The 22,282-nt window shown below is 42.8% G+C and overlaps 1 protein-coding gene across 3 annotated transcripts in view; it reads left to right on the top strand.

Annotated features, from left to right (window-relative positions):
* Nucleotides 1-22,282, top strand: part of Tmem131 (Transmembrane protein 131) — a 111,449-nt gene that overhangs the window by 54,615 nt on the left and 34,552 nt on the right. For all 3 annotated transcript variants that reach the window (XM_055073835.2, XM_050183054.2, XM_072287843.1), the window contains 6 exons: nucleotides 1,762-2,157; nucleotides 4,442-5,018; nucleotides 5,576-5,841; nucleotides 11,084-11,205; nucleotides 14,077-14,175; nucleotides 21,073-21,252. In XM_055073835.2, coding sequence (XP_054929810.1) covers nucleotides 1,762-2,157; nucleotides 4,442-5,018; nucleotides 5,576-5,841; nucleotides 11,084-11,205; nucleotides 14,077-14,175; nucleotides 21,073-21,252 — 1,640 coding nt within the window. The remainder of the gene's footprint in view (nucleotides 1-1,761; nucleotides 2,158-4,441; nucleotides 5,019-5,575; nucleotides 5,842-11,083; nucleotides 11,206-14,076; nucleotides 14,176-21,072; nucleotides 21,253-22,282) is intronic.

Raw genomic sequence — 22,282 nt, forward strand, 5'->3', positions numbered from 1 at the left:
TGATGTTAAGGCATAGTTAATTAAGGTATAGTTAATTAAGTCACTCAAATTGCAGCCTTTGGTGTTAATTAGGATGTCGTTAATTAAGGTACTGTGAGCATTATATTACCCCTTCATCTTCTTCATCTGTATATATTCATCATCATGGCCAGCGTCATCGTCTTCAGCGTGCGACCTGCGCAATAAGCCGTTGAGGCTTAACAGCTGTCTCGCAAGTGGTGGAGGTGCTAATTTAATTAAACCACAGTTAATCAAGGTAGAGTTCATTAAGGCACTCGAACCCACGACCTTTAGTGGGAGAAAACAAGTGATAAGAAGTAACATTGCATTAGAATGAAAATGTCAAGTAATGTAATGAATGTCTTGTGAGCGGGCAGGCTTTTGTCTGCATCCTCTTTAGTGTATGCTAAAACAACTGTCAACTTTACTTTCCGGTTCCTGTGAAGGTCGTGTCAATGAGATTCCACTGTAGCTTGAAATAAAGCTTGGCACACAACCCCCCTATTCTAGAACGTTCCTCCTCTCAACAATCCACCTCGCCTTGAAAAAGTGGATGGTGGTGCCGTGTTTCGACAGGAGTGGTCATTTCACTTCATTGACATTCCACGGCAAGTCTTGAGATTCTTCTTCAGTCGAGGGGTGGTGCTGTTCTCGACCATGTGGAGTGGAGGAAGGGCGTCGAGTCAAGGAGCATTTGAGAGAGCAGAAGTTGCTCAAGACCACTAAGAAAAACAACAAATTAAAAACTGCAAGTCATTTTGTTTTGTTACATTTTGCCTCGTGAACATGTCTTGATCTTCATTGCCTTTATTTCCTTGGAATATGTCATTGTCAAACTTCAGCATAACAGTCGTACCGACGAGGTTTCAATGTTTCAGTTGCAAAACTTTGTTTGCAGGCTCCAAAAAAATTAGTCCCAGTGGATTGCATCTTATCCAGAAGCACGCGTGAACAAATTACTCCCAGAGACTAGCAATAATTGCCTGATCAAAATCACTGCCCTGTGCAGTAACGATCTCACAGAAAATTTGTGGATTGCACCTAATGCCAGCAGCCACCGTCAGCTGCCGCCATGCATATATGTTTTGTGATCATGATGGCCCCCCAACACTAGGATGCATGTTTGCAATGACAATGTGAACAGTGACGCAGTAACACAAAGACAGTGCACTTTCTTTCATCATCACTGAGGTGCTTGTAAGCTTAATACCCATTGATGTTTTCTTCTGAATGGCCACTGGTGTATTTGGAAACATGCCCACAAGCACAAATGGAGCGGACCCACTGCAGTTTCTATACAGCACAATAGTTAGCGCAGTGGAATGTTTTCACACAAGAAATAATAAAGCCTGTGTTAAGATAATTTTTTGTTTTTATTCTTGTCACAAACGCTCAAGGTGCAGGAATGCAGTGTGTATAGATTTCATTCAGCCGAAACTTCAGAATAAGATAGCTTTCCTAAATTGCAGGAAAGAAATGGGTAGTTTTCAGAGAAATTCAGTGAAACTAAGATCAGGAAAGGAAAAAAGTTACGTTGCATGTTTTATTATATCAAGCTTTGTAAGGTGAACATTTGACTGTAAGTGCATGTCTTCAATAAATCATCAGTTGCGATTCAGCACCCCTTGTTTGCAATTCTTTCTGTCCGCTCCTATAATCTTGGCAGTACTGCTGCTCAATAGTGAGTCTGGACCAATTCACTGTATGCTCAGCTTTGTTCTTTATTAGAGTGCCAACTAGAAGTCTCCATTTTGCTGTCAGGTTTACGCCAGATTTCATGCTGTCACTTGTGGAGCACACGTTAGAGCTGCAGACAAGCCTGGGCCCCGGCCGGGTGGCCTACAAGATGTCTGCAACAGTGCCACGACAGTACCTGGGGCTGTGCCAGGCATCGCTGCCTCGCCCTCGCTGGGAGCCCTTCATGCAGTGCTGTGCCCTCAGTGCTGCAATTTTCCTGCTACTCTGCGCGTTGGCGTATGCCTACCTGGAGCGAGACCGCATCCTTCACACAAGCTTCTACCCGCTCACCACAATGACTGACCAGGGAGCTGTGGCACACCCAACTGGAAGGCTGCAGGCATTTGACCTGCGTTCCCTGGCCGCTTCCTCTCCCGGTTCACAAGGGGTCACAGCTGACAGCCAGTGCTTGAGTCAAAGGTTTGTGGCAAATGTTTTTCGTGTAGTGAATACCCAAGCATGTTGCAAACATAGGTTGCTATGAAACAGGATCAGTGGTAGACAAAACGGGACATGGAAATGAACTGCGCAGCTCGTCTTTCTTTCATCTGCTGCACATCTTGTTTTCGAGTAACCTGTGTAGCACAACTTACTCAGGTATGGAAGACCAATTAGCCCCTCTCAACAAGCCTTGTTAAGTGTCATGAATACAGTCCATGTGTGTATGAGTAAAGTACCTATGTTTGAACTTTCCAAATGCCTGTTATAATTAAATTGTGTTTACTACAGTTCAACCTGTTATAACGAACTCAGTAGTTCTGCAGAATGTGCTCATATTATAGTTAGTTCATTATATGTGGACTCTCCCTTCAAAATGCATGAAAATTAATGACGCCGTAGCTGGCATCGGCAGTTATGATTTGAAACCACTTTGGTCTGAAAATAAGGATTTCAGTACCTTCATTTTTGCACCCGGTACTTTTCTGCATCTAACTGCAAATTTCTGTCAGAAACGTCATTTAAGGAATGCAATGCAGTGTCAAAGTTCCGTGCGCCCAGTTCGGTCGTGCTTTCGGGCTTTGAAACTTCACAAACACTCTCCTTGTACAGCGATCAGGTTTGAATTGTTAGTCGTAACAGTATGGCGCTTTTGAAAATTTTCATTATATTGGGACGCAGTTTCAATAAGTAGGGTCAGAAAATTGTAAATGCCATGAAATTCGGTCATTATATAACTGATAGATTCTTATATCTGGGATCATTATAAGTGGGGTTGACTTTACGCATAAGAAAAAAATCGCAATCTACCTGTCTTTTTGAATGCTAAAAAAGGGGCTCATTTACGTGTCCCCAAAAAGCAAACATTGCATTTGAAACAAAAATGTCCTGCTTGAGACGGTAGTCCTGGGTTCAGCCTCGAAGCAAGGGGAATTATACTTCATCAGTCGTGTTTTGTTTTTAGGAGCACTAAATAACTTTGTAGCATTCCGCTAGTCAGGTGAGTGGGCCTTTTTTTTTTTCGTAAGTACGACTTCCCTGCCTTGTTAATTTTACCAAAACATTTTGCATTGTTCACTGCATGAGCTGATGTTTGCTTGCTGAATATTTTATTGTAATAATGTTATATTCGTCATAAAAACTGCGAAACCAAATTTATTCACCTAATGCTTACTGCATATAGTAGCACATGAACTGTCAGAGGAATCCAGATGGAAGTTTCTTTGGAAATGGCAAGGACATCGCAGCTTTCTTAGGACCACATGGGGGCAGCTCTTTGAAACATTTGTTTGTTCAAAGCATACTTTTTGCAGCCATGTGCATCAATTATCTCATCGGTGAGAATGAGCTATCTGCAATGTTCTATGTTGCAGCTCTATGAGTTGAATGTTTGCATAGCAGTCATACATGAAGTGATTTGCATTTCCTTACTGGCTTCTCTGGTGTCACTTGAATTGTACACATTGTAGTTAAATTGGAAAGAATAAACACTAGTACAGTAAAATCGTGTCTTGCCAGACGTATCATGATACATGTATCTTCAATACTGCCCAGCACTGTTATTAAGGCATGCTCCCAACATGGTGTTATGCATGTTTCTAAATGCAAGAATAAAACAGCACAAAGCGTTCCTGTTCTTGTGCGGCCCGCTACAGTCTATGGTGATGCTGACTTCGCCGAGTTGTTTTGGTTTTACACTGGCACCGCTTTTGCCCTACCGTGTCACGTATTTGCGATGCCTGCACTTAGCAAGCTCCTGTGGTCATCCAGTTTAACCAGGGCACAACCAAATACCTTTGACTTATCAGGAGATTGATGTCATTAAATAATACATAAACTTGCCGGGATGAGAAGGTGAATTCTAAGGATTCGATGTTCGAAGTTTGTGAGAGTTAGACAGATTTTACTGCGTTATCAGCAGAGTTTTCTATAGCTGAAAACATTGTCTTGGAACCAGAATCTCAAAAATTCAGTGGGAAATCGTCATGCAAAAGTATGACATCTATGTTTTACCCAATCTATGCTTCAAAAACCATCTTTCTGTCAGTCGATGAATTGAATTGCATACTGCAAGCACCTTCCAAGTGTGGTGGTGTTAGGGCTTTTTAAACTTGTATCATTGTAGTGCAATGGTGTTCTACTAGTGATTTTAGCCACATTTGCAAATAAGTGTGCTCTGCGCTTTCAGTGCTAACACTGTTGAACGGTAAATTGTCCTCTTTCTGCTTCTATCGTAATTGTCAGATTGTTTTCTCCTTTCATCCAGCTACAGCAGAGCAGCAAGCAGCTGCAGCAGCAAACGCAAGAGTCATGATATGCAGCAACAGCACACAGGTCCATGCAGGGTCGACACATCGTGCCAGGTGTCGACCAGCAGGAGCTCTATGTCCTTATCGCGGTCGCCAGACTCTGAGCACCACCCTACACGAGACCCGGACACTGACCGGGGTGGGAACCGAAACGGTGTGCGGCGCCGCACCAATGCCAGGCAGAAGCAGGAAACTGGCGTGCAGGCGTCTTTGCCATCAATGAGGTCGGAGTCACCAGTGCGTCCGAAGCAGGCAATGGCATCTTCAGTGCTGGTCAAAAAAGCTGTCGACGAGAGGCAGCTGGTGGCATGGTGGAAGTTCATAACGTGGTTTGGCTCAGAAGCATGGAGCAGGGAACGCAGTGTGGAGGCAGTGGCAAGTGTCGCAACTCAGACAGCGGGTGAGAAGCAAGTACTAGTGGGCGAAAAGAAAGAAGACGACAGGAAGAGCAGGCGCAAGAAAATGGTGATTGAAGAGGAGACTTCTTCAACAACAACCGAGACATCAAATGCGGATTCTGACCTGAGTGAAAAGGCAAGGTTTTCGAAGTTTTACCGCTTCTGATGATGCACAAAAACATATCTCCTGTTCTCATCGTTGGAAAGCAGCACACCTGTTGTCAAACTTTCTTGTTTTCCATTCCTTTATCATCTTCCGTGCTGCATTCCAATAATGATCAAGAACTAGCTCTCTCAACGTTCAGTTTTATTTCAGTTCCTCGTGTCCTTGCACTGCAATAAAAGGAAAAAAAAAAGCGTGTGCATGTGTTTTTGATGGGCCTCATATGTGTTGCAAGTGTCAAACAAATAAATTGCAGGTTTCAAACTGAAGAATGAGAGACTTCAAATAATAAAAAAATCTTGCCTTGTCGATAGCATGACAAAATATGGCCACAACATTTTAAGGCGAATCTGTTGAGCTATATATGTTAGACATTTAACATAAAGGTCTCTTGTTTGGTCTTTTGTGCTGTTGTGTTAAAGAAACAATCTGTTTGTTTTTCTTTTGTTGCATCCATGCTTCCAAAGGGAACAATATGTGATTGCATTTTAATATGTACTCTTCTGATGTGCCCCTATTTCTTGCCGCAGGATCATACATTGCTGCATCTGCCAGATGTGTGCACATCAGCCAAGTTGATGAAAGGCAAGCGGCCAAAGCTAAAAGGTTGCCCTGAACCAGGCAGCAGCAGAATTCTGGCTGAGGCCAGTAACCAGTCACCTTTTGGCACGCCTCTTTTTGCATCTGATGCAAACCTTGTAGACGAAAGCTTCGAGGCCAGCACAAAGCCAAAAACACACAAAAAGACCAAAATTGAGAGGAAGAGAGCACATGACGAAGAAATAATCAGGCCAAGGTACGTGCTTGTTGTTGCAGTGGGAGACATGTAGGTTCCTTTATATGAGTACACTTCAACTAATTTATAACGATCCCAGGTGTGATAATCAGTTACAATGACCACATTTCACTGCATTTACAATTTTTTAAGCATACCTATTGAGACTGCACCCAGATATGATGAACATTGATTCTTTGTACTTTTACAGTGACCACTTGAAACAAGGTCGTGGCGTAAAGAGGGTGCACAAAAGCGTAGCCAAACTGGGTGCATGACAGTGTATGTCCCGCTCCAGTCCAAGAGCGATAAATGTGTGATCTGCGAGATGTGGGAGCGAGCACTGCACGCGCATTTCAGAAACCTTGCGAAAGCTCACTCGTTTTCCAGGCACAGCCCCATGGGCAGTTACAATGGCGTTATCAGAACATCACGATTTGACAATGCTTCATTTGTGTTGTTGCTGGCTGCAGATAACGGCTTGCAATGACGTTCTACCTTACAAACTACATACATAGTCAGTACACTTTTGCATTGTATTTCTGAGAGCGCATGTCTCCTCCTTTACTGTGGCCATGGCTGCGCATGGCTGTTTGCATGACTGAGCGCATATGCAGGCCATGTGCTGTATCTTAAAGGCAATCTATGCCGGCTGCAAAGGTTAAGCGAGCCAAGAGGGCTGGTCGCATCTCGAGTGCTGTCTTTATGTTCGACTAGGGTTGAAAGCCACATAATCTCATCTTTTGTAGATACGTTGAAGCGAGAGGCCGCAATAGGTCCCCTCTATTTGCTCTCTTCATCACACCAGCATTGTGACAGCGAATGTTCAGGGTCTTCATGCGAGATCTGTTCGTGTTTATTTACCTCTGGGTGCATGAAACCATACTTGTTAATTTAATTCATAGGTGAACGTTTACCACAACTTACATGGCCGATAAAGCTATAAAAATTACTGCGTGTAGTTGCCTAATACTTTCCTATCACTATCAATGCTTTGCCTTTTGGGTGAAATGGCAATTCATCATATTTACTGCACGAAACATTACGGTAGCTAGTGACGCATCAAACCTTCGCCTTTCGCTTGTATTTGTCCGAAAAGCAGTCCATGGGAGTAAGAAATTTTGTTTGAAGTAACTGTTGCACGGTTTTTGTAGTTAGAATTCGCAGGAGTTATTCCTTATTGAAATAGGTTAGAACCTTGTTGATACGATTTCATTACATACAATTTCCTGGCACCAACGTTTGCAATGGAGAACACAAAAAAATGACCTAATATAGTAACACTATTTTTTACCGGTTCATAGCTTCCAGGAAAAACCAATTTTTGGCACTAATGTTCAGTTCACTCCAAACTGTGATCGAATCATACGTTTTCCGGCCACCAGATTCCTTGTAAACAAAAACAAGGCACGAGGCATGCATGGTCGAGAGCAGTAGCCGCCCACTGCAGCAGCTTCCCCGCAATACTCGCCCACCCATTTCACGTGGAAGCGCTGACACACACTCAATTTTCTTTTCTGGTACCAGCAATAGACTATATGCCAAAGTTCGTAATCAGGCTTTCCCACATGGCTACCTTGCCCTAACCAGTATGGCCGTGTTCCTATTTCTCATTAGTAGAGCTTCGAAAGCTGAAACAAGTTTTTAAAGCTTGAATGGTGTGGAGAATGGACAGCGGCAGGTATATATCACCCTCCCTTATGTTGGCGCTTCAGTTACGATTTCAGCCCGAGGTCCACCATCTTGGTTACATCAAATTATGTGTGTGGTGAAGCGCTTTCTTTATTTGCTTGACAATACATGATTGTTGTGATGCAGGAGACTAAAGTTAAGGTTAAGGATCGCCTGGATAGGCCTCTAGCACCACATTGTACATTCACCACACTTCTATTCACCACATCTATTGTGCCTCCGGGTTGTTGCATGCCACATTGACAGCTATCACCACCAACCCTAGTGCGATACGCATCTTCACTTACCTGTTTCATAGCGCATGAGGCGTAGTGCGTTGGAAGCATACCACACGCATTGAATAGGCGATAGCCCATACACTGTACTGTTCCATGCTGCAGGCTGCGCGAAGCAAGCATAACGTTTCATTCTGGTGGCATCGTAGGCATCGTATTCCTATGTCACCACCAACTAGATTTCGTTTTGGTTTCCCGTCGCCATCTTAAAAGACTACAGAACATAAAAACTATATGCGTCTCGTGTAGCCAGCATGTGTCCCGCCTCTACAGGCATCAACTTGACATGCGTTTCACCTCAATGCACGTTGGCGTCTCATGCAGCAACGATTTGCGTCCAGTGCGCACATCAAACTTCCTGCCAAAATTCTCCGTTCTAAGAAGCTGCTGACCCATGCCAAATGTACTTCTCCAGAAATGCTTTTGCACCGTCAGCAGCAGCTGCAAGGCAGTACAGGAAGCTAGTGTGCTGGCCACCGCCAGAGACTCGCCTGTGCACCTTGCTTGTAGGTTCAATGCTCCCTTCTCCCACAGTGTCATGTGCCTAACCACCAGCAACGAAAGCACTTGCAGCCACCGCTGACGGTGCATGCGCATTTCTGTAAACGTCCATTCGAGGAGCACAAGCGTAAGCTTGCCGAGGCTGCAAAAATGACAGTGCGCGTCTCTGGCTGCTTGGGCCCCACCAGCTCGGAGGCATTGCCATATTGTGCTGAAAAGACTCATGCAACACTTCACATTACATAGATGTCAACTACAGTTCAGTGTCAGATTTTTTAGTGACCTCAGTTCATATGTTTTCCCAGTTAATGCTTCTTTTGTCGCTTTTTTCCCCAGAATGTATAAATGAGGTTCTACTCTACATAGAACTTTGCAGGGACAAACAGAACAGTTCAAATTATTTGTCAATTTGAATAAAGAGATTTTAATTATCGAGATTTCGATGTGCTGCCAAATGGATCAGTAGTGTGTCTTGGTGTTCGTTCTGCCTCTTGTTTAATTCGATCGGCCAGATAACTCTCCTACTTTAGTCGTTCTGTCAGGATCAAATTAACAGAAGTCGACTGTATTTCAAAAAGCAATGATGCCGGATTTTCTTCTTTAGATTGACAGATTAACGTTTGACGTAATAGTTCTGCAGGAACCCACAAGCTGGAGAGAAGTAATTAATGACAGGAAATGAGACATGCACCCAAACGTAGCTAATTGCTACAAAGGAAACCCATACGGGTTCCTCAAAAGAAAAAGCCTTGCAGTTGAAGAAAAATTCGTCCTGGTCAGGGACTCAAACCCGGAACCACCGCCTTTCTGGAGCAGCCGCTCTACCATCTGAGCTAACCAGAATGCTAGCAGATGGCAATGGCGAAGTCGAATTTATCAACAACTCGAAGCAAAGGCAAGAGTTTTACATGATAGTTCTGCTGAAACCCACAAGGTGGAGAGAAGTAATTGATAAAGGGAAATGAGACTTCCACCCAAACGTAGCTAATTGCTGTCCCAGAAAGGCGGTGGTCCCGGATTCGAGTCCCGGACCAGGATGAATTTTTCTTCAACTGTGGGTTTCTTTCTTTTGAGGAACCTGTATGGGTTTCCTTTGTAACAATTAGCTACGTTAGGGTGGATGTCTCATTTCCCTTTATTTATTACAGATTAACATTACACATGAGTTAGGTGGGTTGTTTGTTACGAAAACTTGCGCCTAGCTGTAGAACGATGCTAGAAACAAAAATGAAGATACTCAAAATTCGATTTTTGGATTGAATTAGCATTGAATCGTAATTACTGACACCAGCTTCAGTGTCAATTTTTGCACATGTGGAAAGGAGAGTTCACATATAACGAAGAGCTGATATGATGATTACTTTTCATGGAACTATTGCGTTCATTAAAAGCAGGTTCAACTGTATGTGTGAAAGGCAAGCCTGTAGCAGGTTGCACTGTCAGTTTTATGTCCTCTGTTGTATTATGTTGCCTCTTTGTCTACATATCTCATATTAACCCTTTACGGACAAGTGTTGCCTACAGGCAACACATCTGAAAATTATTTTCTTTAGTTTCGAGGTCTTTAGTAGGGAGTTTCTAGCAAAAAGTCTTAGCCCAACACTAAGTCATAGGCAGCAAATGTCATTTGACAGATTACAGCAGGAACAGAGGATGAGGAAGAAGTTTGGCATGTAACTCAATTTCTATTGATAGCATGGTAACAGGGGAAAGACTGATGAAATATTCTTGTCTGTACTCCTATCCCACAGGTAATGTAGAGAAAAGGCGATGTACTCCTCTGTTTCACATTCTACAAGAGTTGTCTGTTCAAATTTTAAACAAAGCCAAAGGTGGCTTTTGGCGAATTATGCTTCCAATGTTCTGCCTGATATTGCTCACAAGCATTGAACCCATTGCAGAAAAAGTTTCTGCAAAATATCTTTTTTTTTATTTTCGTTGAATGTCCTTACTTTGGGTATTTTGCGCATTTCTACGAAAAATAAACAGTTTCTTCAGGTATTGTGATGTCTTGTCCTTACCGATTGAGCGTGTTGAGTTTTATTTTGTGAGAACCTGCATGTTCCCAGTTTCAGTTAAACTTTGATTATGATTTGAAATACTTGCCCATCAGTCTCTTTAACTAAATATTGAGTAAACTGAGTGAAACTTGTATGGCATTGATTACATAAATCATTTATCTGCCGCTGTTGCTTAGTGGCCATGGTGTTGGGCTGCTAAGCATGAGGGGGCGGGATCGAATCTTGGCCGCAGTGGATGCATTTCGATAGGTGCAAAATGCAAAAACACCTGTAGTACTTAGATTTAGGTGCACGTTAATAAACCCCAGGTGGTCCATATTTCTGGAGTCCCCTACTACAACGTGCCTCATAATCAGATCATTGTTTTGGCACCTAAAATCCCATAATTTAATTTTACATAAATGAGCTAAGGCTTTTGTAGTGAGCTTCAGTTTCTATTGAGAAGAGTAAACTTCTAGCTGATCTTGGATTTGTGGTGAATGCTCCATGGTTAATTTGATTAGAAACTTTTTCAATGTAACATCTTGTGTTATGACATGAACATTTCCTTAATAATCTGAGTTTATGGTTAGAAATCTAATTGTTGACTTGGAACTTAAAAATACCCTCATTTTTGTTGGCTGGCTTGATATGTATGGAGAATCATCTTGCAGTTTGCAGTGTAGCCTGTAGCCTTTTTGTACTTCCTCTAAAGCTGCAGTTTAATTTATACAGCGACTTCTCATGCACTTTTTCTAACTACATGCTCTCTTTTCTTTTTGTAACACTTTTCAGCACATTGGAGCTGCCTTACAAGCCGAAGACAAGCATAGAAACCAAAGAACCACATGTACCGCAACCTGAAGTCTTAAGGCTATCCACTGAACTCAGGAAATCAGCTGAAATTAAAATGAAAGGTAATTTGCTCCTCAACTTGACAGAGTCATTTAGATTAACCTTTCCCACAGCAGCAGCTAGAAATGCTTTTTTCGATGTGCCTATCCCAGGGGTTTTCAAACTGGGCTCTGCTGGACGAACGGTATCGTAGAGTTCCGCGAGCAGTCGCAACAAATCTGACCCCGTCCGGTTGTTCTGCATTGACTTACACAATTTATTGATTTGGAGAATAAATTTTACATTGCATTTTAGATTTAACCAGGCCATCGTACGTCACATATGCACTTCAGTAGTTTGCTAGTAGCAAAAGACCCACGCAGAAGCGCACCAGACTCATTATTGCACGACTTGCAAGCCCATGGTGGTAGGACCAAGTGCTTTTATAGAGGCACTAAAGAGAAAAATTATTCGAGCTGACCTTTCCACAATACCAAAAAAAGCCACTCTTATGGAGAGAAGGCACTTTGTATACCAGACACAAGAACGAAAGACTGATGACTACGCCACCTTGAAATTCTCGCACCAGCTCACCATGACATCATGGATTTTGAAGGCATTTGTTTGGGCCTAGCTAAATTTTTATCGGGAAAAATAAACTGCATTGCATTCTAAGTTAGTCGGAGATCAAACTTGCAAAATTTCAAGAACATTTACAATACCACTGGCCAAAGTGTGAAAAAATACTTTGCAATCTGTGACGTCACACTGATGTACCTGCTAGGGCAGTTTCAGCGTGAAATTCAGAAATTAAGCTTTGAGCGACATTTTCTCTTCTAATAATCAACCTATTACCGTGGATTGAACGAAAGTAGAGTTCCAGAATAATTCATTTATCTAAAGTGATTCAGTATATCCTAATGTCCTTTTAATTCATGCTAGCGTGCACAGATTGTAACATGCAAGTGAGAGTCAACTTGGAAGTTCTAAGAGTCGCTTGTTTGCCTGGTCCACTCTTGTTGTTGACAAATGATGATATTGACCTTTTAAATGGCATAATGTGACAGTCACACTGGGCACGTTCACGCATAACTTGTGGCTGAGGCACGTCGGTGTCTGCAAGGAGCTGTTTCGATACAGGCCGCTTTGCTGTCGCACTACGCATTGGTTTTGCCACAAAAGCACACGACAAGCATTTTGATGTGCGCAAAGGACACTGCTGCATGCTGGGCAACATGAGCATTTAGGCTTAGCATTGCAGTCAGTGTATCGATTTCTCAGACTATTTCACAGCACGACTGACATGGGACATTTGTCTGTGAAAAAATTTTGCAGTTCCGTCTGAAAGGCGAAGCACCGATTGCGATAGCAAATTAGTAGATAGCTGTATGAAGTAAGGACAGTAGTTTTATCGGCCGTATAAACTTGTAAGCATTCACTTACTAAGTAAATTAACAATGATAGAATGTCTAAGCGTGACTCAGGGAGGAGGTAGAAACAAACATACAGAGACAGCACTATCTTTGCGTGTCTGCTTCTTTCTACGTCCTGGTTCAGTCACGCTTACACATTCTATCATAGATTCAAACCAACTAGCCCATCATCGTGTTTTAACTAAGTTAATCAGCACGGTGTATGAACACATCTCGCTCGATGACAGTGGAAACTGTCTGTGAAAAACGCTGAAGTTAGGAACCGCGGCAGCAGCTCGAGCCAATTGACCTCCATGCATCTGTCGCTTCATTGCGAACAAAATGTTGAAAGCGTGGCGCATACAGAACTACAGGCACTACGCACACTCTGCAACATTGCAGATCGCATTGAAGGTGAGGTCCGCGCGGGCACACACTTTGGCCACGTCGCAGGTTGCTTTCAAGACACATGAGCTCCGACAACGCATCCCTACGGTGTCCGCTTAAGGCATAGTACCGCAATTCGTGTGACCAACGCCGTAGTAGACGCTGCGATTGTCTCCACTCTGTACAGAGCAGCGGGCGTGAAGGAAATCGAGGCACCCTAGCAGCTGCCCGAGAAGAACGGCCCTCCTCCCTCGCCACTGGAGAGGGCACGCATCTGGGCACCGTTCGTCGCTCGCGCACACGACGTTGAACCGCGTTCGCTGGCTCACCCTCACACGCTTTCACTCATACGGAAGAAACCTCATGGCGACGGTCATGGAGTGTCCCTATAATTGCTATCGCAATAAAATAAACTTTTGTGCATCCAACAATTTATTTGCATGAAGAAGCCTTTTTAATGCACAGTGCTAGAACGGTAGCCACATGGACCACGTGTGAAGCACCAGGAAAAAAACAAAATATCCTTTGTCTGTGTGTTATCCCGAGGTCCTCATCAAGAGCGATGGTCTTCAAGATTAAACATAACACGCTGAACTGTAAACAATGGAGGCCACATGCAGACACAACAGCGATGCTACTTTGGTTAGGTAGATCCAGAGGTGATGTAGGTCACTGCTTCTCCCCCTATTTAGTGGCACTTTGAAGCAAAAGTTGGGAATGGCTTCACGTTCACCTGCTATCATTAGTAGCATTTGCCATGGAAGCAAGGTTTAGCATGTGTGGGCATCAGGCTATGTCAAATCTGACAGAATATTGTGCTGAGTAAAATATGCGTCCACCTTTAGACAGATACTGCAGGATTCTTGCTTAGGCCAAATAGCTCTGATCTGCCAAGGTGCTTTCAAAAACATTCTTCCGCGTGAATGTTGCTTAGACAGAATGTTGCCTTTCGAGAGTAAATGTATTACTTGGAGATGATTAAAGACTGAGTGTTAGTAAACAGGGCTCTAATGCTATAGCCAGTTTGTCGAAGGAACAGGACAGTTTAGCTCCATATTTAGTAGTATCTCGTTGTTTGCATCCAAAGGTGTAAGCTACAGTATTTTTATTTTGCGCTTTTTCATTGGATGGTCATCAACAAAATATTTCATGCAGCACGGTCTTCTTCATTTGAGAGTGAGCCTGACTTGCACTTGAGGAGAAGCTCGCCACCTCCGCTATGGGATTCTCCAAAGGAAGCTAGGTGTGCCCCAGGTGAGTAGGTGCACTCAGAGTTTTGAATAGCTTGTCACACTGTCGCTGTGGCAGCCATTCTTGGAGCTGCCTTTGAGCCCCACAAATGCATAAACTTGTGAGATTACAAATAGCAGTGTTCTAGATGTAAAATGTAATAGAAACAGGGCGCTTTTCATTGAGAGGTGCTGATGCAAAAAGAAGCAGACAATACTAAGGGCTGTATTCTGGATGGATCACTTTAGGGATAGTATCACTTTTATGTCCTTTAGAAATAGCATCACTCTTGGTGCATAGTGACTGGCTAAACTATTGGCAGCGTGTTCATTGCTCCAGCAAGAAAACCTGCTGGGGGTGATCTCACACATAAGCGAAGCAAACCCCAAAAGTGATCAACCAAGTATACGAGCCCAGATGCTACACTGTTGTCGTGGTTAGCAGTTGTCTGCTTTTATACTGAGCTATTTTTTATTTGCACAGTTGCCAATCACTAAGTCAATTTTACGGGAACTACCTAAATGCCCGAATAACCGGAAGTCCAAAATATTGAATTCACTAAAAAATAAATTACTTTATTCCACATGTGGCCAAAAAAGCGCATTAGCATGTTGCTACACACGCATATGCTTGACTGCAACCTGATCAGTCCATATTTCGACCATTGTCACGCTGTCGCCATAGGTAGACTTACAGTCAATAAATGCACAGAATCTTCATCTCCTGACAATTTAAACTAAGATTGCATGCACTCCAATAGCAAAATGATAGCGGGTTTCCTCGATCATTGTCATTGTTGGCCCTTGCCACCCTTGTCAGCAAGGACATTGAGACTGTAGTTTACACTGTTTGAAACTGCTTGACAATTCTGAATCGCAGAATTTTGTGATAGCAATCAATTAAGTTGCCCAGAATTGTGTCACTATATAACATAAAGGAACAAACATAGGACGCTCGGAATTCGCACAAGAAATCAAATTAGAGAAATGCAGGCATTACAATTTCGTGGCTTCGCTTGGCTTGTCCCTCGGTTCGGGTACAGCTAGTGACTACTTTATTGGCTAGGCTTCGCTACAGTCGCCTTCGAGAAGGTGCCAGTAACATATTAAGACAACAATATTGCTATTTCTGCATGACTCTGTGGCCAAATTAGCATGCGGTCGTGCAAGCAAAGTCGAAATTATCGAACAGCAAGAATTTCCAAGCTATTAGTGTCCGAATTATCGGTCAATCTTTGTAAACATAGGGTCACACCCTTCAATATTAATGCATGATACAAATTAATTAATGCACAATATTAATGCTCGAGGAGGTCCAGAATAAAGAAATTTGGAGTTTAGCACAGCTTGAATAGCCAGAAGGAACTTTCTTTTAAGCTAATCCGGCTACCAGCACTTCAGTTACATTGTCTGCTGACACCACATTGGGAGGAGAGCACTGAGACTGTTGCCATGGCAACAAAATTCCAAGCGTATGATGGTAAGCAGTCGCCATCATTGTGCTTAGAAACATCAGAAACCGGAAAAGTGGGCAGGGGAGCTTCTTATTCTCTCTTACTTGTAGCTTGATAGTTTGCACTGTTGACCCTTGTTACGGTTGGCGTGTAGCACTCCGAGGAAAAAAAAAAAAAGAATGCTCGACCACCATGCCTCATCGAAATGAAGGGTGAATTCCCAATTTTTTTGTTGTGGTTGTCTCGAGGGGTTGCCGGTCTGGCTGGCACCCCGCAGTGCTTACAGGCCCCTTTGTGTGCGTGCGACTTTAGAGGGACCCTTTCTACAAACTGTCAAGCTCTACAGGAGAACTTCTGCTAACCAACGTCGCCTAGAAGAATGAATAAATCGCCCATCCACAATCAGACGTGCTTTCCGTGAACCAAACAGGCCCCGCGGGTTGCCACCAGAGGAAGCAAGCCCATACCACCTCACCTGGGAGCATGAATCAGCAGCCCCATCCTTGACCAGGCACCAGGGTTGCCGCATGCGGAGGTGGCACTGTGCAAGCTAATCGAGGAGGAGTGATCAGCTGCCTATCCACAACCAGACTCAGTGCCTGTCACGTGATGTTGACGTGAGCAAGATCCCGCCTACGAATTTAGTGGGTCTATTTAAAAGGGCCCTGCAACGTACTTTTTCACTTCATTCTCTTCTTCTCATCTTTCACCAACCATTGAATATACCATGCAAGTTTCGCACTAGAAATTATCTCATCATTGCCTGGTCGCCATGGTCTACAGGACGCCTGCAGCCCGCCGACAACGCCACGCGACCCAATAGTAACGTCGGTCGAGCTTCGATAAACAGGCATCGCAACAACTCAGCAGCGGTGGGGTACGCTACCCGGGAGAATGCAACACCCTCCATGGTTGCTTAGTGGCTATGGTGTTGTGCTGCTAAGCACAAGGTCGGGGGATCAAATCCCAGCCATGGCGGACGCATTTCAATGGGGGCGGAATGCAAAAACACCCATGGTACTTAGATTTCAGTGTATGTTAAAGAACCCCAGATGGTCAATTTCAATCCGGAGACCCTACTATGGTGTGCCTCATAATCAGATTGTGATTTTGGCACGTAAAACCCCATAATTTAATTTTTAATTACTGTTTCCACCATGTTGTGCTATAATTTTGTTCTATGCTCATAGGATCGCAGTAGTAGCTGACATTGTTAATAACTTTCTACAGATCTCATGTACAGATTGTAATATAGGCTAAAAGTTACATTTTATGGAGATACTCTTGTGCCCTTGCTGCCAGATAAGGCATAAGCAAAGCCATTGACAAGGTTTGTACTTGCCATCATCCTCATGCTAGAAGAACTAGCTCTCTGAGAGTTCACATTTTCATTCGTGCCACATTCCACTAGCGAATTGGTAATACCGGGGTCCTTCTATACTTTCCTTCTGGTCACGAAACTTTCCTGAAAGTTTCATGTAGGGATATAAGGTGGCACCGATGGAGCTGAAGAGTAGAAAGCGGTCAATCTGCCACAGCAGATGGCCAGGCTGCGCAATCATGCTAATATTTCACCAGGAAAGGTGCCTCTCCCGCATTTATTTCAGTATGTTTGCAGAGTGAACATACAATGGGAACTTTTGCAAAATAAATTAGCTTGCGATGCATTTGCACTTAAATTATACGCTGCGGTGTTGTACGATTGACATGGCTCCCTTTAGTATCATACCTCGCACAAAAAGTTTTGGTCAGCTGTCTCTATTTACACATTATCCTGTTAGTGAGATAAGTTACTTATATGTGGTTAGTTAGTTTGGTTATTACTTGATTAGTTAGGGTAGTTAGTTAGTTGTGTGAACTAATTATTTTTTCAATTACTTTCATTATATTTAATTAGCTGGTTAGTTTTGTTGCTTTGATTACCTTTTCTTGTTTTGTTCAGTTAATGAGCTATATTTTTAGTTTACCAGTTAATTGTTCTGTCAGAGTAGCTTTGAAGTTTGTTATGTACAGTATATTTGGTTCAGGATGGTTATTAGTTACATAGCTAATTATTTAGTTAATAGTTTCAGTTTAGTTAGTTTCATTACATATGAGTTAGTATTATTGTTAATAGTTACTTTAGTTCAGTTTCATTACAGTGGATGTGTTAGTTATTGTTTAGTTTAGTTATTTAGTTTGGATAGTTATTACATTGAATATTAGTTTGTTTTGTTAGTTCACTTAATTAGTTATTTGTATATTTGGTTAGGTTGTTAGCTATATATATCCAGTTAATTAGTTTAGTTGTTATTTTAGTTCTATTTGGTTAGATAGAATCGTTAAGCATTAGTTCGGTCATGTTAAGTTTCTTATTAGTGAGTTTAGTTAGGTAATTAGTGAGCTTAGTTACTTATTACAGTCAAGCCTCATCATAATGAAGTCAGATTTTAAGCTAAAATAATTTGTTATATCCAACTCACCATGGTTGTCTAGTGGCTATGGTGTTGCCATGGGATCAAATGCCAGCCACGGCAGCCACATTTCAATGGGGGCTGAATGTGAAAACACCCGTGTACTTGTTTTTAAATGCACAATAAAGAACCGCAGGTGGTCAGAATTAATCTGGAGTCCCCCACTACGGTGTGCCTCATAATCAGGTTGTGGTTTTGGCTCATAAAACGGCACAGTATAATTTAATTTAATTCAATATGTCCAATATTTGTTGTAAAGGTATGCATATAAACTCCTGCGAGCAAGTGTGCACTTGAGCTCAATGGAAGGGTGCCTAAAGAGCTTAAACATGGACAACACAAATTAGCAAAAACACACAATTTTTACATTTAAAGCTTGGTACAAACTTGTGACCTCACCTTTCATTCTGTGCTGGAGAGCAAAAATACACACCCACAGTGATGCTGGCCACATGCACAAATGAATGTATTTTAAAAACAGCGTAATCATTGTTTGGCAGCACTTGAGGGCATTCGACAAGACAAACTTGTGATTTGCATGATGGAATGACAAAGCACAGATTGCATGAAGAGGCGGCGGGGGTGAGAGTTTGATCATGAGCTGGTCAGCCGATGCTAGCTACTTTCGCTGCCCCTAGATGGCGTGGCATGCAACAAGAGCAGGCGATTCAAACTCCTCCGCTATCACGATTCAAACGATCAAAATGGTGTGTTTATTAGAGTTTTTCTTGACTCATTGACATATTTCGAGCCACACGAACAGAAAAACCAACTTCGATACAACCGATCCAGTGTCAAATTTTTAATTTCTTATTTCATTATGCAAACAGAACTCCCATTGAAACAAAGCATGGACCAACCAAACTTTGCTTTAGTTCATTTTATCTGATATTTCGCTATATACATGTTTGTGGTAATGAGGTTTGACTGTAGTTAGGTAATTAGTTCAGTTAGCTTTGTCAGTTGGTTTAGTTCAGTTAGTTATTGTATACTTTAGTTATGTTTGCTATTAGTGAGCTTAGTTAGCTGTCTTATTAGTTGTGAAATTAGCTTACTTAATTAAATTTAGCTTTTTAGGTAGTTATTGGCTTAGTTAATAAGTTAGGTACCCTTGCAGCTGGACCGACACGCAGGCACACAACAAATGTTAGACATTGTCGCTGTCGCGAAGCATGCAGTCACTACATGGAGAGAGATGCACCATGCAAAAGGTGTAATGTGAGCAGCTACTCTAGAATATGCATCTGTTGTCTGGTCACCTCACTGCGTATCTGATGTATCTAAGCTTGAGGCTGTGCAGAAGCTGTTAGATTTATTTGTGATTGATACGATCGCAATTTCTCCCCTTCTCTGCATGCTGGCCTGCTATCGCTTGAGCCGTTGTTACATAGGCACACGTGTGAAAGGATTATAATGTTGCACAAAATTGTACATGCTTCTGTCATTGTCGACGTACCTGTGACATTTGTTAGCTCCTTGGTACATGTAACACGAAGAGCCAATCCTTCGAATATTGTTCCCTTTCGAGCTCATTTAGGTAGCTTCAAATTTTATTTCTTGCGATTTACCATTGAATTGTGGAATAACCTACATACTAATCTCGGAGAATTGCCACATGAGCGTTTTCTAGACGAAGTTCATTTACATGTGACATGTTGATTGTGTGTTGTCTTGATGTACATACCCACTCTTGCTATGTCTTACATCTGAGACAGCAGTATTTGTAAATAAATAAATAAATAAAATAATAAACAGCAATTCAGGCCTGTTATGCTAAATAATTAAAAATGCAACATGCAAGTGCTCTGCTGCCGATTTAGAACAATAGAATAGTCCCATGTGTACCTTTTAAAATCTGAGTTAGGCCACTGTTACAAATGCAAGTGAACCTAGAAAAGAAACGATGCATTGTAATTTCAAAATTGCTGACACGTAAATTTTTAAACACTGTGTGGCGATTTGCACATTGTACCGACAATGTTCACACACCATGGCAGTCAACCCTCGTGCAAACGTGGGTCGTAACTACGTAACACGTATCTACGTACCTACGTAACACCTGTGGACCCTGTCGACATCAACTCCGGTGGCCTTCTACTGGGGCCAGTGCCATGGTGTGTCCACTGCAGGGGCTATATGAAGTGCTCCCATAGCATTATGGGGGAATTTCATGAACTCATGACCAGAATAAAAGTATCGAAGCACCCTGGTAATATTTTAAACACATTGGCCTAGACATATACAGCTTTGTGTATGTCTAGCTTCTTTTATTATTATTATTATGTTTTTTTTCACTCCATTTTACGGTGCTGCTGCAAAATGACCAGCTATATGAAAGCACTGCACCTTATTGCAGAAATACAGTCAGCCTATACTATTAAAATGATGTCTGAGAAGACAATGGAAGCACCAATTTTGTTTTCGTGCAACAAGCTAAATGCGGATGTGGGTCTGACTTCTTAAAAAAGTTGCAGGAAAATCACAGCTTAAAATATGAAAGGCAGGTGGTAAATTCAAGTGCTTTTAGTTGTGGGGGAACATTAATTCAGAGTTCCCAGAGCTGCTTAAGAACAGCGAGTTGTAAACGTGATAGTGGGCTATTTATTTCATTGGCTGCCGGCAGAGTTCTTAAATATGGATGCTTCCATGGGCAGTCAGCCCACAGACTTGCTCTTGTCTCTTTTTTCGATTTCCTGGCATGACACTGCACTAAATTAGCGTAAATTTTGTGATAGTAGTAAAGATTGAGTGCAGAGTTTGTGGGTGCAGTCCTCATCAGTGTGTCTTCATTATACTGTCACATTTGCATTTCATTACGTAGAAATGCAATTATAATGTCCTGGTACAGTTGTAGCAGTTAGTTCATGGACGCCTTTAGTAAATTTCGTGGCCCTGTGTATTTTTAGTTTGCTTCTCTTGCGTAGTGTAAACAAAGCAAGGACCTCTATCTCTCTCTGGTGATGCTTCTGCCCTGATGTACGCTCCACGCATAAACTTATTTTCTGTGCTTTGCAGATGACGCATTGGCAGAAATAGCCAGGCAGACGGAAAACTTTGCCCTTCAGCAAAAGAGCACACGGATGAGCCGTCCACTGAGCTATTCTGCAGCTGTGGCCGGTTCCAGCTCAGCCAGGCCATCGAGGGCACCAGGCAGCCCGCCTCGTCCTCCTGCACCTCCTACCAGCCGCAGCCCTGGTGAGTTTAGCCTCTGAATCATAGGCTCTCATGCTTTTTGACCTCAAGGAACACAATCGCTTTGAAAAAAGGAAAAAAAAAAAAGTACTGTTCTTGAGATCTGCCCACATGCACACATACAACCATAGGTACCCCCGCGGAGGCGTCTGCATCAGCAGGCGTTTGGTGTGTTGTGACACCACATACCCGAGCACGTGAGAGTTTTACCTTCCTGCGTGTAGTCTGCGGAAAGGGAGATCCTGGGGTTCGAGCCGATTCCGGTTGTTCGGACCTTCAAGGCCCAAAGGTGAAGGCAACACACCTCGTTGGCCTCTGCTTCACATTGACTGCACCTCTAGACTGATCCACCTGGAGGAAAACGGCAGTCGCCTTTTCTCGTCTCTCTCTCCTTAAATATTTGTCTCTCTCTCTCACTTTTTGGCCTTGCCTGTCTTCTCTTTTCCATTTGCTTCCTTTCTTCTTGGCGGATGGGTTAACGCTGGTGGCTATCTTACCTTGGTTACACCATATTTGGTTATAGTGACAGCGTACGACTGGCATTGTGCAGACTTGTATGCAAGCTCTGCCACATCCCCTCTTTGGACTCTGTGAGAGGTGGTTGGCGCTGTTGCCAAACATACACATGTTCTTATGGCAGCACAAACTTCTGTTGTCTATGATTGGCGTCTGAAAAGATGCCGCAGCGAAGCACCATTCTATTTCTCCTTTGAGAGGACTGCTCCATCGTTTCCCAAGTACTATGCAGTCCACAGTGAAAACAACATACCAGTAAGAAAGTTCTCTCCATTTCTGGTGGCCAAGTGCCTGAAAGACACAATCGGACTGACATACAAAGCCTAAAGATTGTCTAGTGGCGACCTTCGCCTAGAACTAAATGACAAAGATCAAGCACAAAAGCTCTCAGAACTTACCAGTATTGGTGACCCGAAAGTGACAATTTCAGCCCACAGAACACTAAATACAATCAGGGGTCTGATATCTGAGGAGGACTTTCTGGGCTTGAACGAAAAGGAACTGCTGGAAGGTTACC

The sequence above is a fragment of the Dermacentor andersoni genome, chromosome 4 (assembly GCF_023375885.2).
Source record: "Dermacentor andersoni chromosome 4, qqDerAnde1_hic_scaffold, whole genome shotgun sequence".
NCBI classification, from domain to species: domain Eukaryota; kingdom Metazoa; phylum Arthropoda; class Arachnida; order Ixodida; family Ixodidae; genus Dermacentor; species Dermacentor andersoni.